Here is a 15543-nt window from a genome sequence, read left to right as displayed (position 1 = left end):
GTTGAGGATATCCGGCACCTTTTAACTGTTCAATAAGAACCGATTTAATCTTTTTATTAAATGCTGTCATATCATCTCCTGTGTCTAAATCTATATAAATCTGTAAATCATATTGATGATTATCTCTTATTATTCCAAAGTTATATAATTCAATGGTTCGTCCTGCAGGAATGGTTTTTATCTGTCTTATTTCAATTGCTTTTTCGCCAGTGTTATAATCAACCCAGTGTTTAGGGTATTCATAAATGTATTCACCATTGATTATTTTAAACGGTTGTGAAAATATGTGCTCATAATAGATTTTAATACTTTTATCATTAAGACTGGGAACGGTATTAACAAAATTTCTGACTTGCATTTTTAATTATAATAAAATGAAACATTTATTTGAAGAAGTAGATGAAAAAATGAATGAAAAATCTGATAAACTCAATAGTTCATTAATTCTTCCCTTCAGTAAGGATTATCAGTTCTGTTCAAACGGTGTGTATTTCTATTGCGGAAAATGGGTTCGGAAAGACTTTTAATTTAATTCGTCATATTTTAATTACTGAACGTTTAGGTCAAGATTCATATTATGACCAAATCATTATATCAGCAACTTCAGATTCAATGGATTCAACAGCGAAGACATTTATGAGTAAAGTCCAGGCATCAGTAATTAAAGTTCCGGATAATGAGTTAATTTCTTTTCTTCAACAATATATAAGAAGAAAGAAGAAATATTATGCAATAGTTGAATTTATACAATCAGGAATGCAAAAGACATCGGAAGAAATGGAAAGAATTATTGATAAACATCATTTGAGACAGCAGGATGGAAACTATGATATGAAAAGACTTACAAACTACATTCTCTCAAAACTTTCAAAATATCCGTTCAAAAAATATCCATCAAACACTTTATTAGTTTGTGATGATTTCGCTGGTAAAGGTTTAGTTTCAAAACCAGATTCACCATTAGCTAATTTAATAACGAAAGTCAGACATTATCACATGACTGTTGCAATACTTATGCAAACGTGGAGGTTTTTAGCATTAAATATTAAACGTTTAATTACTGATTTCGTTATATTTCAAAGTTTCTCAAAATACGATATAGAATTAATTTGGAAGCAATCAGGAATAACATTACCTTTTGATGAAATCTGGGATGCTTATAAATCACTCATTTCACCACGTTCATATTTAGAAATTCATATAATGACTAATACAATTAATGTTAAAAATATACCTTGGGAAAGACCAACATTATTTTAAAGCTTTATTTTTAGATGAGGTGTAGTGAATAGATTCCATCCATCTCTATCACCGTTTCTGTTTATATTTTTGGTGTCATTCATGTCCACACTTTCTGGATTAGTTAGTTTTTGAGGATAAAGATTAGAATAACTGTTTTTAATTGATGGTGTCTCACCTTTTAACGCATAAACTCTATTACTTTCGGCATATTTAATATTTGAACCACCAGAACCATCATTTACGTAAATAGTAAATGGTTTATAATCGATGTTCATATTTCTACTCCTGCCTTTTGCCTTCTTATTTATTACTTCAACATCTTTATAAACTGCGCCCGTTTCAGTGAATTCAACTATATTTTCATTTTCAAGTTTCACGTTTAAACCTTTATCAAAGATATAGTTGAATTCATTTTCAGGACTCACATCATTTCCTTCACTTTCTAGTGTCAAGACTATTGGTGATTATGCGTTTTCTGAAGTTTCTTTGATTGATTCATTTTCATTTGGTTCAGAGTTGACAACCATTGGAAGTTTCTCTTTTTATCGATGTTCTAAAATGAAATCTTTGGTTTTCAATTCTAAATCAAATCTCTCACATGTGGAATTGATTATGATAACAAAACTATTTTGTTCAAAGAAATGTTGATCAACTCTGGCATCAGTAAGAACTCACTTTCTAAGTGTGTAAACTTTACTTGTAAACAAGTTGGTAAATGCGTTTCATCACTAAATTATTTTGTATTTATCGTTATTCTTTTATCTTAATAAACATTTATTAATAATAATAAAACTGTTTCATGTCATTCATTGAAACCTTTTATTTTATGATATAGGGTGTCCAAAGGTGCATTTAGCACAGCGCTCTATATGAGACTATTAAAGGAGATATATGCTGATTATAAATATATAATAAAAAATATGAATATATGTATATGATGAGTATGTTGTATTTTGGCGCCATGCCGGGATATAAAATGAATTTTGAGACAAGAGGCGGTTTCGCGGGAAATTTTGGCGGGATTTTTTCATTTTTTTAATGAATCATAAAGAAAACATCCTCGCTCTTGCAAAAAAATGCAAAGACTGTAAAAAAATCTACGAGACATTGGTAAAATGCTTCGGTATGGATGCTCCCAGCTATTCCACTGTAACGTATCATGTTAGGATGTATCACTTCATGAACAAAAAGGCGCCCATCATAAAAATTGACAAAAAATCGCCGGATCAAAGAAAAATCAAAGCAATTCTTCAAGCGCTAGATGAAGACCCAAGAGAAAATAAATTTATTATTGATTCTTCACGAACAACTCCTTTATGGGAAATTTTGAAAACATTAAGAGAGTGCAATTACTTTGAACCTTTATCTTATGGAGAACTTTTCACTTATACAACAGATTTATATAAATAAAAACTTGCACCGTTTAAAGATTTAAATTATACTCCCAACTACTGTGTTCAGTTAAAGAAAAAGTCCGAAAGCAAGGATAGCTCAGAATCAAAACATAAATTCATTTATGAACACGTTTTCTTCGCTGACTTTGAATGCAGCACTGATGGAGTTCATAAAGCTTTTAACATTTGTTATGACAGTGAAGATGGTTCAGAGAGTGAAAGCATTTGGGGTCAAAATTGTGCAACAGAATTTTTAGAAAGAATTCCAGATAAGAGTTTAGTATATTTTCATAACCTCAGTTATGATATCAATTTCATTTTAAGGCATTTAACAGAAACTAAAGGAACACCGATTATTAAGAGTTCTAGAACAATGCAGATAACGGAAATATATAAAGGTAAAGCAATCATTATAAAAGATTCTTACACAGTTATTAGTACAAAACTTAAGAAGTTCCCAGAAATGTTTCATTTACAAACAGGTCCTAAGGAAGTATTCCCATACAAATACTATTCAAGTTCTTTATTAGCTAATGATAACAGAACTGGTGTCATTTCTGAAGCATGTAAGTTTGTCCAGGATGTTGAAACGTTCATGAAAAACATAGATTTAATCGAAAACTGCAGAATAGATGAAAACCATTTCGATTTAGAAAAATATAGCTCATTTTACTGTAAACAGGACGTAAGGATTTTAAGAGAAGGTTTCGTTAAGTTCAGAAATGATATATTAAAAGAATTTGATTTAAACGTTTATGATTACGTTAGCATTTGTTCAATTGCTAATAAATTATTTGAGAACAGAGTATACTTCCCTAATGGAAATTTATATGACCTATCAAATAAACCTCGTGAGTTTATTTCACGCTGTATTCAAGGTGGAAGATGTATGTTAGCTGATAATAAGAAACAAAAGAGCGAAATGAAACTCATTGCTGACTTCGATGCTGTCTCACTATATCCATCCGCTATCGCGAGACTTTATACTTTAGAAGGAATTCCGAAAGTTTTGGGGTTGTGCCATGTGAGGTGAAAATCACCATACACCGATTGGACCTTTTTAAAAAAAGATATGGTGAGTATTTGATTTGTTCCTTGGTATTTTGCACGCAGATAGACTAGGATAATGCCGATCATTTCGTGTAGGAATTACGTAAAAAAAATTATGACCCAAGTTATTCACATTATAAAATTATATAAAGTGTGTCTAATTTCAATAATATTCATATGACCTTATAGTATGGTACCTATATAATAATAATACATATAGTTTATAGTAATATCTCAGTTTTTATAGTTTGATATCTTATTAATTATGATCAATATGTGTGTATTAGTGTATATTTTACATGGCGCATATAGACTTGTGTTAGACACACACATTTATATATATTAAAATGAAAAATACGCAGATAATAAGGATCTCAAGATGTGATGCCGAGCATCTGCTACTTATTTGGGGGTAAGCAGCAGATGCTGGCATATATGTGTCATAGCAAGTGTATCTATGCTAATAGATTACACTTGCTATGACTTTCCCGGAATCTCAAGATGATTCCGGGAAAAACAGTAATAACCTCTCAAAATGTTCGTTTCAATATCATAAAGCTGAGAAATGGGATTTGACCTTGAGAAAAGGCCCATTTCCCAGCTTTATGATGAATTTTAGTTATCATTGCGAGTGTCTGCTGCAAATCTCGGTTGAAGCAGCAGGCACTCGCAACCTTATTCCACGGCAAGTGTATTTATGGTGTTGGAATGCACTTGCCGTGGCTTTTGTACAATCTCGTGATCTTACTGGAGTGAGCGGCAATGGAAGCCAAAACCACTCCACTCAGTACCAGAAAGCTATGAAGGAAGTCCTAACCTAGAGAAAGGGCTTCCTTCATAGCTTTCTGGGTGACATGAGATTTGTAATTGTTGAACATTGAGTATTTTGCAGGCTCTGGCCTTTGCTTGGGCCAGAGCTTCGTATTTGGATGTTCCCAGGGCCGGATTCCTCTCCTGCCGCCCTAGATCAGGACGGCATTTGAGAAAGCCGGCCCTGAGGACAGTAAGCGAAGCCCTGGCCTTTGCTAGGGCCAGAGCCTGTATTTGTATGTCTTTCAGGGCCGAGTTCTTGCGAGACCGTCGACATGATCGACGATCATCGCAAAACTCGGCCCTGAGGATTGTATTTGCAGGCTCTGGCCTTTGCTTGGGCCAGAGCTTCGTATGGGAACTCTCTCGGGGCTGGTTTCCTCTCCGGCCGCCCCGAATCAGGGCGGTCTTTGAGGAAACCGGCCCGAGGATGGTTTGCGAAGCTCTGGCCTTAGCAATGGCCAGAGCTTGTGATTTTAATGAAGAGCCAAGTTCCTCTCGGATCGGGCCTAATGAGGACGACCGTCGAGGAACTTGGCTCTGAGCTGATGAATTGTAAACTCTGGCCTCGATGAAGGCCAGAGTTTTTAAGGGAATGTTTTGATGGGATGAGCCTATGCTCAGTAAGCTCATCCCATCAAAACATTCGTTAAAAATTGAATTAAAAATTATCGTATGCATTGAAAAATTAAAAAAATAAAAATGAACAATATTATTATATAATGAGAATAGAATAAATTATCATAAAATTGAATAAAATTATCCAAAAAAATTGAAAATTTTAAAAATTAAATAAAAAATAACAAATTTCATAAGAAAATTAAGGAATAGAGAAATATTAGATAGAAAGAGTATGTTTATTTATGATTATAAGATTGAAATATAGATCCAAGGTGATGTGATTTTTGCATCCCTGGGATGGACGATACACCCAAAGTGTCACCTTTTTGGGATAACATGAATTTTAAATATCATGAGAGTTCTGCAAACCATATGCACAATATCTATTCAGCCTGACTTCTTGTATATATGAGTTAGACTTCTTAAATATTGTGCTTGGGGCGATATAAGCATTTCCGAGATTACCATCGTGCTCTATAGTATGCTACTTCTCCCTGGTTCTAGCTCAGTTCCAAGGATATTGGCGTTCAATGATTTGGCAAGGTCCTTCCGAAGTCTCTCATTCGATGAGAGATTTCGGAAAAATCTTGCCTTAAAGTACTCCAACTCTTGTTCTTTTGTTCCTAAATAGTGAGAAAAGTTATTTGACTACTTAAGGTAGAGATTATCCGAGGTCCCTCATTTGATGAGAGGCCTCGGATAATCTCTGCCTTAAAATTGTACACTTGTAGTCCATGAGAGTGTAAGTATACATTGATAGGACAGCTTTCTTCTGAAGTCTTAGATTTGATGAGAACCTCAGAAGAAAACTGTCCTATTTTATAGTAAAAGGAGTTTCAGGAGCTCCAAAGCTTTCTTTCGTAAGGATTAGGAGCTTTGGAGCTCCTGGTTCGTAGATGTGTTTCGCATCTTTCATCAGCAAAGGACATTTACCATCTGGGACTCTGTTGATGGAGACTCAGGAGCTCCAAAGCTCCCTTTAGTAAGGATTAGAAGCTTTGAAGCTCCTGGTTCGTAGACGTGTTTCGCATCTTTCATCAGAAGAGGCCCAAATGGTAAATAGCCTCTGCTGATGAGCTTCAGGAGCTCCAAGGCTCCCTCTCGTAACGATTAGGAGCTTTGTAGCTCCTGAAGGTAAGGTAGGATTGCTCTGATCTCTAATCAGTAGATGCCATGCCTCATTATGAACTCTACTGACAAGAGATCAAGAGCTCCAAGGACTCCCTTTTTAGTTAGTGGCGTTCTCACCATTTAGTAGGATTGCTGATCCTACTAATGAAGTGATCACTTAGTATACGTTTTGAATAAATTGAATTTTTTTTAGAATTTAGTATTTTTTATAGACATCACATGTATATTATAAATACATAAATATATTCTTTAATTCAAAAAATTCAATTCGGTTTTGGGATGGGTATCCCAGCCCCAAGTATTCAATTTTATTCAATTTTTTAAGAATTTTGGGTTGGGATGCCCAGACCAAAACAAGCTTTATATTTTGATGTGTAGATACGTATGTGTGCATCATTGTTGTGTTATATATTATGTTTTTAATGAAAAAAAAATCTGATTCAAAAAAATCATCACTAATTAGTTGATAATATAAAGAAAAAATAGATAAATTGTATGTTTTGAGAGTATTTATCCACATTCACTCATATGAATTTCATTAAATAGTGTCTTTTTACTCCCAAATTTATTTTGAATTATTGAAATCAAAGAAAAAAAATTAGAAAAATTTCTCGAAATTTTTATTTTCAAAAAAAATTTGGATTTTATATTGAAAACTGACACTAGGAGGACGATAGGGCTGGGATTGGAGATACCCCGCTCACTTGGGAAAAATACGGATCTATAGATTGAAATAATGAGATTTTGAGAGTTTTAAGAAGAATGTGATCTTTATATTTTTTTGGAGGAAGGTTTTACAAGAAAGGAGTTAACAAATGCAGGGTATTGTCCCTTTACCCTGCATTTGTAAACTCCTTTCTCGAATTGAAATTCGATGTTTAACATTCTTTGAAATAAAAAAAAAAAAAAAAAAAAAGGGTAGTGGGGCCTCCAGGCACTTCGTGCCCTCTAGCCCCGAAGATGTTTAGTATACAATGAAGTATAAATGAGGTTTTTTTTGGTGAAGGGGGCTTCCCAGGCACTTCGTGCCTTCTAGCCCTTAAAATTTTTGAAAGTCGTTGTCGTTGACTTTTCGGTAGAGGACTCAAAATAGTATAACTATGTCCGGACAAGTAAGGGTCTATCGTCGCTACAGAAAAGTTACGGGCGTTCCAAGAAGTATACTTTGAGAAGCCTTTTCTGTCACTTTTCAGGAAAAAACATTTTTATTATATATATAAAATGAATTTTACAAAACCACCGTTACCCTTCTTTGGAAATAAGAGTAGATGTAAAGATATTCTATTGAGAGAACTTAAGAAACTACCGAATGGTCTAACATTTGTAGATTTGTTCGGTGGAAGTTTCTATATATCCCATCTGTGCCATACAATATTTCCTGACTCAAAGATTATATGCAATGACTTCGACAACTATATGAACCGTCTCAAACATATACCAGACACAAACAAAATATTGAGTGAGTTGAAAGAAAAGATACCTATAGGTAAGATGGAACGTATACCATTAGATAAGAAAAATATTGTCAGAGAGGTTTTGAAAAAAGTAGAATATATAGACTGGGATAGTATATCTGCTAGACTATTATATAGTGGTTCTATAAGAGTTCATGACATTGAAACACTTATGTCAAACGTTTTATATCTTAACTATACAAAGGTTTTCAAAGAGGACATAGAAAAATATACTGAGGGTATAGAGTTTGTGAGATGTCATTGGACAGAGTTGTATGAAAAATTTAAAGACAAGGAAAATGTTTTCTTTATAGTAGACCCGCCGTTCTATAACACATACGATTTTCAATACCAAGTAGACTGGACTTTGAGAGACTCTTTAGAAACTTTAGACGTTTTACATAACCATCCATGCTTTTACTTTACATCCGATAAAAGTGGTTTGGAAACCGTTATGAGATGGTTAGAGGACATACATGACTATGAGTTTAGATACGATAAGATAGAATATGAGAGAGGTCCTATAAACCGGAGAAAGTGTCATAACAAAGAAATTTTATTGGTAGGTAAATGTGGTTTGAAATAGGACTACTTGTTTTAGGTTTTTTCCATTGTGTCATTTACTTCTTTGACGTGGCAGAAAGATATAGAGAATATGAAGATGAACCGATGCCTGCAAATGTTCAGTATATGTACTCGTAAGAGATATTTTTATCTAATATTAAATGGACGCACAGAACTTAGCGAATGCACAGCAACCTGGACAACCAAACCCAGAGAATATTCCAAATGAAGTTAGAATACAAACTGCAATGGCAAACTATGGTCAAGTGCCAACAGATGTACAAATGCAAACTGCCATGTCAAATGACGCTGCGTTAGGTTTGCCACCATGGTATGCAAATATGAGATGGAAAGAGTTTTATACAAACCCTGAAGTGGGATATAAACAACTTTATGCAGATGACGCGAACACAGGAGTTGACCCAGAATATGTTTTCTACCAGAGGAGAAACAGAATGTATGAGCTCCAGTTAAAGAATGCTATGGAACTCAACAGGAAACGTAAGAGACTAGGCGGACATTAGATTTTTACATATAGTAAAATGGGTTTCTTTGGAAGAATAGGAAACTTCTTTCGAAATGTTGGAAGAGGTATATGGAATGGAATAAAATCTGTCGGAAGAGGAATTTGGAACGGAGTCAAAAATATTGGTAAAAGAGTAGGTCAATTCGTTGGTATTATACCTAAAGACCCTGAACCAGAAGAACAAGCTCCTGTTATACAACAGCCTGAACCTGCACCACAGTCTAGTTGGCAACCAAATCCAACACCTCAACCGTATTAAAAAATTATATTTTTACCGTTCGATAGTAGTTGTATATGAAACTAAGTTCTAAGTAAAACGCATGGTATAATGGAACTATTCTCTTTCTTCCATCTGTTGTAAACCATACTTGAAAATCCGAAATACTTCCACTTGGTGGTTCATATAGCTTTGTAGGTTTTTCGTAAAAGTCATTTGCCAAGCATAAAAAAGAGTTTTGTGCACCAGAAAATGAAGCATGAACTATAATAGCATCTGAGTCGAAAACATTTTCATATGTTCCATTAGGGTTTTCGACTTCATAAAAGTCCGGGTGTACTGGATATTCTGCAGGCTGATTTAACATCCTCAAAAATCTATACCATGCCAAGTTGTTATATTTTGTAGAAATATAAACGTTTTCTCCAAGGTCTTCTATTCTATCGATTTTAACAGTTGCATTTTTCCTGTCATAAACAATATCGAGATGGTACTCTCCTTCGTCAATGTTAAACTGGTTTGCATATTCGAGATAGATATCGTTTATTTTTTCTTGAAAAGCTTGAAGAGTTGTTTCTAAGTTTACAAGCAAATTCACTTGTAAAAGTTTTCCCTGTTCAAATTTCTCATACGCACGTTTTTCTTTGTTATAGTATCGAACTTCAAAACCGACCGTAAATGGGAAACCATGTATGGCTTCTGAAATGAACTTCATTCTACGAAAGCCAATAGCTTTTGTGACAGATGGGTCTCTTAACCATCTTAATGGGTAGTCAAAACGATAGCCTTCATGCTTTACGGTCTCTGTCTCAAACTTTTGACCGACATTCGTAAAAAGTTCATCTAATGGTTTAGTTGTAGCAACTCTAGAATTTTCTTTTTCTATTGGAAGCATTTTTTATCTAGAATAAAAATGTCAAATGAAACAGCGTCTATGAGAGAAATACAACACAACCGACAACTCATTGTACAAGCTCTAAATAAGAACACAACAAACTTTTCAAACTATTCTAAGATATCTGAGTCATTGAAAGAAGGAAACTTAAAACTGACGATAAACCCAATGACAGATGAGTTTCTGTTTCAAGACAACAAGAACCATACTGTTTGTATAAATCCAACAAAAGGAACCTTAAACGAGAAACCTATAGATGAACTTCTTTTGAAAGCAGATGTTGACAACAAAGCTGACAAAGAGTATGTAGATGCAACAAAAGACTATATTCTCGCATGGACAGAAAGAACATACCCACAAAAACATCATACACATAACATCTATGACGTAGATGAACTTCAAGAAAAGTTAGATGGCAAAGCAGATAAAACATATGTGGCTAGTGTGGCTAGTGTGTTAGTGAAGAAGGCGGATAAGGAATATGTCAATGAAAAAGATAATGAAATTATAGAAAGGGTTGATTGGTACCATGAACGGACAATGAAGACTTTTAAATTTAAAGCCGATACAGGATGGGTTTCAGAATGTTTAGACCTTAAAGCAGATAAAACATATGTGGCTAGTGAGTGTTAGAGAGAAAGCAGATAAAACATATTGGCTAGTGAGTTAGATAAAAAAGCAGACAAAAAATGGGCTAGTGATTAGAGAAGAAAGCAGATAAACAATGTGGCTAGTGAGTTAGAGAAGAAAGCAGATAAAACATATGTGGCTAGTGAGTTAGATAAAAAAGCAGACAAAACAGAGCTTCAAACATTAAAGACGGAAATACTTCAAACATTATATCCTATAGGCTCTATTTATACGTCAATGAACTCTACCAGACCAGAAGTAGTACTTGGTTTTGGAACTTGGACTCAAATAGTCGACAGGTTTTTGTATTGTGCAAACTCTTCAAAGGAAACAGGTGGAAGTAAAACGATTTCAGGTGAAAACTTACCTGCACACAGTCACTACATAGATTTAAGTACATCTCAAGCAGGTTGGCATAAGCATAGATATTGGGATTGGTCAGCAATGACAAAAGGTAAAGGATATGATGTTAAAGACAACGTTCAGTTTGCTATAGATTGTTACTGGAGTAACACTGAGGGAGGAGGAAACCATACACATCGCGTTTCAGGATATACGCAAACAACGGGACAAAGTAAAGACTACATGCCACCTTACATGACAGTTTACGCATGGTATAGAAATGCTTAGTCGTCATTTTCAACTTCTTTAGCATATTCGTCAGGAGTTGTCTTATATTTGTTAGGAACTGTCTTTGAAAGTATACCACCTTGAACTTTGACAAGTTTGAAACGAGGTCTGGCAATAGTAGTTTTATCTTCTGCTTGCAGTGTGTACATTTTGCCATGTTTGCCTAAAACTTCATAATATTCTCTTGTATACTTTCTTCTATTTTTACGAACACGAATGTGAGTACCTGTCGGGTTCCCATTGTTGTCATAGTCAATAGTATTTTCATATGGGTCGCGTTTAGGTATTTCTATTTTTACTTTGTCACCTTTCTGAAGTTTGAAGCCCGGCATTCTTTCTTGTTTGTCTCTTTTGACTAAATTATTAAATATATAGTCTTTCTCTAAGTCAGGGTTGTTTTTCATTTCTTCGGGGGAGTGGTTTCCCAAACCTTTTTGTTTACGGCTATTGTAAATATTTAAAACTTGTCTCATCTTTGCCATGGAGAAATGTCTGTACTTGTCGTCATATGACATTTCATTTGCTTCACCACCTTGTGGTTGGTTTAAGTCTCTTAACATTTTTATACAACCGTCAATGACACCAAGAGCAGAATGGTTTTGGTCGACAATGAAATATTGGTTTACATTTTTTGAACGCAGATAGTTTTTAAATATCGTCTGATTTGAAAGAACTTTCACAGTCAGATGTCAGTTTTGTTGGATGGTATTTGTCAACGAATATTGTCAAAGCAGTTTTCACATCTAAAATATTTTTGGACTGTAATGGTATGGCTTCACAGTATCTTGTGTTCTGACCGACAAATATTAGCCAGTATGGTGGTCCATCTTCTCTATACCTCGGAATGTTTTCCAAGATATCCATAAACCAAGCATTTGGTGTTGAACTAAAGATTTTTACCATGAGTGCTTTCTTTGTCGCTTTAGAAACATAGGGGTCCTTGTTTGGATTCGTCATTTTTTAACCCATAAGAAATGGGTTTATTTGGCGCATTAGCAGGAGTTGCATCCAGATTTTTACCCGCAGTGGGAACAATAGCCAGAGGTGTATTTGGAGTTGGAAGGAAGATTTTGAGTACATTAGGTATACTGAAAGAGAAAGCACAACCTATTATACAAACTGTACAGAAAGGTTGGGATGTAGCACGAGATGCAGCAAATCTTATTCCAAATCCTGAAACAAGAGGAAAAGTTCAAGGATGGATGGACAATGTAGGAAGACAAGCAGGAAACTACTATAACAAAGCAAATGACTACTATAACCAAGCAGGAAATTATATGAACCAAGGTGAAAGATTCTTTAACAGAGGATATAACCATGCACAACAGTGGGTAAACAATAACCAACCGCAACCACCTCAAACGTGGTGTATGTAAAATTTTTTACTGAGATGAAATGAACAATACAGCATTGAGACAAATGGGTTCAAGATGGCTTTGTCGGCTTCCAGCAGTTACACCACCACGTGTTTGTCAAGTTCTTCCTATACCTCAGGAAGTTTTAGACCGACTTAAAAAACCTAAACAACCAGTTGAAAACAAACCAAACTAAAATTTTTTACTGAGATGAAAATGACCGAAGAAGTTGAAACGGTAGATTTGACACCACAAACAAAAAGTTCAGAACCATTGTCAAAACCTGTCAAAGAACTTACAGATGAAGAGAAAAATTCAATAATAGAAAGTGTGAGGTCTGGAAATACAAACCCTAACTATAAAGTCACTTTTCATAAAAATGGAACGGCTAGTATCTCAAAAAAGAAACAGACTCTCACAAATAAAATATTGAAGTCTGAAGGAGCTTTCGAGACAACAGATGGAAAAGTTTACTTCACTGACCAACAGTTCATTATAGAACATCTCATTGACTTAGAGTCGAAATATTCTAAACTTTACAACAAACACAAAAAGTTGAAAGGAAAACAAAAACAAATGGCATATGATATTTATGAAGATGTTGACGGCACAACTATTCCAGCAAGTGAGGTAAAGTCAGCAGAACCGAAAAGTGACGAAAAACCAATAGAAGAAGAGAAACCAAAAAATGAAGATAAACCAAAACCAAAGTTTAGTTTGGAAACTAAACCAAGTCAACCTTCATTAGCTGGTATGGGTTGGCGTCAAAGACTTATGGTAGCGGGCGGTTATGTTAAGTAAAGGAAAAAAACATTTTTTTATTTTTATAAAAATGCCCCCATATAGAATGGACAGAAGGTCTGCTAGAATAAAAGCAGAGTTAGAAAGATATGGCTGGAGAGTTTCGAAGAATTTTAAATATAGGAAGGGAAGACCCATAAAAGTCTATGACAAACTTGCTGGTCTTCGCTATGAAATGGACTTAGAAACAGCACGCGCCAATTATCCAAACAGACTAGAGAGGTTAGAAGAAGAACATCTTATGGACATGCCTTTCGATGTTACTGAGCCTCAAGTTGAAGGACACGACGGCTTTGCCAGATTCTACTGGAAACATGACGAACAATTGCATCCTTTGAGAAGGAAAAAAGGAAAAGGTGAAGACGCACATGCTCCCATGGAAAGAACAAGATATGCATATGAAAAGTATCGTGAAGTTAGAAGTAAAATTGCATCTGGTAGAACCTTTACAGTAAACTTTGACAAAGGAAAGAACAAAGAAGGCTTCATGGGAGTACTTGCTGCAATTCAAGACGGAAATAAGAAAGGACACAATCTCAGACTAACCGTAACAGATTTAGATGGTCATATTTACTATGCACATGGCAATGTCACAACAGCCGCACAACTTCTTGACGCTTTCAAGACTACAAAGAGAGAACAAATGTTTGACTCCGACTCAGATATTTTGAATGCAATTGAAGGAATTGCAAGCGTGAAGTTCGAATGGTACCAATCTAACCCTCAAGCAGTCAGACAACATGCTGGATACTTCCCGTTCATAAACAAGTCTGACATTGACTTGACAAGGTATGGAATTTACAATTCAATTGAAGGAATTGTCAACGAACCTTGTATTCTCACATGTCTCAGGAACTCCGGTCTTGTTACAGATGAGAAGATGAAGTATCTTGAGTCATGTGTGAAGACAAGATACCTTCTTAGAGGTCAATTGACAAAAATTGCACCGTTGGCAAATGTCAACATCCGAGTCAACATTCCGACTGAGAAAGGTTTTTCACATGACGACTATGTTGTTGACTTCAAATTGCCATGGTTGAAGATTGTAATTGTCCACAACCACTTCATGTTGAACGAAAGTCTTACAAACCCATTGTTCGGAAAAGGTAAGTGCAACATTGTCAGAGCTGTTAACATTCTTTTCGAGAAAGGTTTGTTGGAACCAATTCCAGATGACAAGCTGACAGAAACTTTTGTACCAAAAGACGAAACAAACTTTTCATTGTTAGCAAGACCAAAAGTTGTTCCAGACAAAGTTCTAGCACAAAAGAAGTACACAGTTCCAAAAGGAGTTGGATTGTTCGGATACCAACCTGAACCAGAAGAACTTCCAATGAGGTTGCAAGAACTTCAAGATGCTATAAACAAACTCCCATTGAGACATCCAATCGACGTCAAATTGTATTGGAGAGCATCAGAGTTAGGTCAGAAGGTTTTATATGAAACAGGTTGCTTTGACGATGTTTATGAGATAACAGGAGGTGTTTCTCAGAAGATAAGAGACTCGCTTGAATTTCCACAAACTGGACCGATTGGATGCGACAAGTTCGACTCATATGAAAAGATATACTATGTCGACCTTAACGCTGCGTACATGAGGTTTGTCCAATATATTCCGACTGGAATTCCAAACGAAGATGGTGAGTTCCCGGGAAGGAACTATACAGTTGGAAAAGTCATACAACAAATGTATGATATTAGGAAAGCTTCAAACCCCAAACTTGCAATGACGCTCAAATTGCTTATGAATTCGACATGGGGATATTCCATTAAAAAACCTCAAAAGATGAAGAGTAAACATTATGAGAAGGTCGACAACTTTGTTGAAAGGTTTTCTCCTTTTGTTTTGAAGTACGAGTTCACCGAAGGTCAAAGTGGCTTAGTAACCACATTAAAACCTATTGTCGAACATTGGTCATACCCTCAGTTCGCAAAGGCAGTCCTTGACAACTACAACAAATTCTTCTCCGAAGTCAAATCCAAAGTTTTGGTTTACTATGAGAACATCGACGCACTCATGACGAACGAAGAAGGCTATAACAAACTCATTGAAATGGGAATGGTCGGTGAAAAGATGGGCTGTTTTAAGGTAGATAAGGTATTTTCCGAAGTTCATGTAATATCGAAAAGGAAATATTGGGGTATACTTGAAGACGGCACAGAAATAAAACATTGCATGAAATAAAAACATTGCATGAAGTAAAACATTTTTTAAAACCATAT

At 35.2% G+C, this 15543-nt stretch overlaps 9 protein-coding genes and 1 pseudogene across 10 annotated transcripts, besides 5 other annotated features; 9 read left to right on the top strand and 1 right to left on the bottom strand.

Annotated features, from left to right (window-relative positions):
- Positions 1–3664: part of a mobile genetic element that runs on past the window's edge.
- On the top strand, positions 613–1260 carry TVAGG3_0731620 (protein of unknown function, DUF4106 family; the record flags this gene model as incomplete). The annotated part of the gene is made up of 1 exon (XM_001312289.1): positions 613–1260. One exon carries the CDS (start codon positions 613–615, stop codon positions 1258–1260), a length of 648 nt encoding a protein of 215 aa, XP_001312290.1.
- Positions 2075–2102: a terminal%2Cinverted (terminal inverted repeat of Mariner transposon ID:TVAGG3_0731600).
- Positions 2075–2518: a mobile genetic element.
- TVAGG3_0731610 lies at positions 2171–2518 on the top strand (annotated as a pseudogene). The gene has a single exon. A coding segment is annotated over exon 1 (348 nt).
- On the top strand, positions 2281–2652 carry TVAGG3_0731590 (spectrin binding; the record flags this gene model as incomplete). The annotated part of the gene is made up of 1 exon (XM_051244555.1): positions 2281–2652. The coding sequence occupies one exon, from the start codon at positions 2281–2283 to the stop codon at positions 2650–2652; it is 372 nt and encodes a 123-aa protein (XP_051091142.1).
- A 1713-nt stretch (positions 3665–5377) lies between the features above and the next one.
- Positions 5378–6974: a mobile genetic element.
- A 1453-nt stretch (positions 6975–8427) lies between these two features.
- On the top strand, positions 8428–8790 carry TVAGG3_0731560 (uncharacterized protein; the record flags this gene model as incomplete). The annotated part of the gene is made up of 1 exon (XM_001312287.1): positions 8428–8790. The coding sequence occupies one exon, from the start codon at positions 8428–8430 to the stop codon at positions 8788–8790; it is 363 nt and encodes a 120-aa protein (XP_001312288.1).
- Positions 8791–8808: 18 nt separating this feature from the next.
- Positions 8809–9051, top strand: TVAGG3_0731550 (serine threonine-protein phosphatase family; the record flags this gene model as incomplete). Its single annotated transcript, XM_001312286.1, has 1 exon — positions 8809–9051. One exon carries the CDS (start codon positions 8809–8811, stop codon positions 9049–9051), a length of 243 nt encoding a protein of 80 aa, XP_001312287.1.
- Positions 9052–9055: 4 nt separating this feature from the next.
- Positions 9056–9904, bottom strand: TVAGG3_0731540 (uncharacterized protein; the record flags this gene model as incomplete). The annotated part of the gene is made up of 1 exon (XM_001312285.1): positions 9056–9904. One exon carries the CDS (start codon positions 9902–9904, stop codon positions 9056–9058), a length of 849 nt encoding a protein of 282 aa, XP_001312286.1.
- A 442-nt stretch (positions 9905–10346) lies between these two features.
- Positions 10347–15543: part of a mobile genetic element that runs on past the window's edge.
- TVAGG3_0731530 (uncharacterized protein) lies at positions 12139–12540 on the top strand (the record flags this gene model as incomplete). The annotated part of the gene is made up of 1 exon (XM_051244554.1): positions 12139–12540. One exon carries the CDS (start codon positions 12139–12141, stop codon positions 12538–12540), a length of 402 nt encoding a protein of 133 aa, XP_051091141.1.
- On the top strand, positions 12560–12715 carry TVAGG3_0731520 (uncharacterized protein; the record flags this gene model as incomplete). The annotated part of the gene is made up of 1 exon (XM_051244553.1): positions 12560–12715. One exon carries the CDS (start codon positions 12560–12562, stop codon positions 12713–12715), a length of 156 nt encoding a protein of 51 aa, XP_051091140.1.
- Positions 12730–13320, top strand: TVAGG3_0731510 (phage tail repeat-like family; the record flags this gene model as incomplete). The annotated part of the gene is made up of 1 exon (XM_051244552.1): positions 12730–13320. One exon carries the CDS (start codon positions 12730–12732, stop codon positions 13318–13320), a length of 591 nt encoding a protein of 196 aa, XP_051091139.1.
- Positions 13367–15505, top strand: TVAGG3_0731500 (DNA/RNA polymerases family; the record flags this gene model as incomplete). Its single annotated transcript, XM_051244551.1, has 1 exon — positions 13367–15505. One exon carries the CDS (start codon positions 13367–13369, stop codon positions 15503–15505), a length of 2139 nt encoding a protein of 712 aa, XP_051091138.1.

This window comes from Trichomonas vaginalis, chromosome III, assembly GCF_026262505.1.
Source record: "Trichomonas vaginalis G3 chromosome III, whole genome shotgun sequence".
NCBI lineage: Eukaryota > Parabasalia > Trichomonadida > Trichomonadidae > Trichomonas > Trichomonas vaginalis.
Note: the sequence above shows the minus strand (reverse complement) of the source record. Positions and strands in the feature narration are given on the sequence as shown.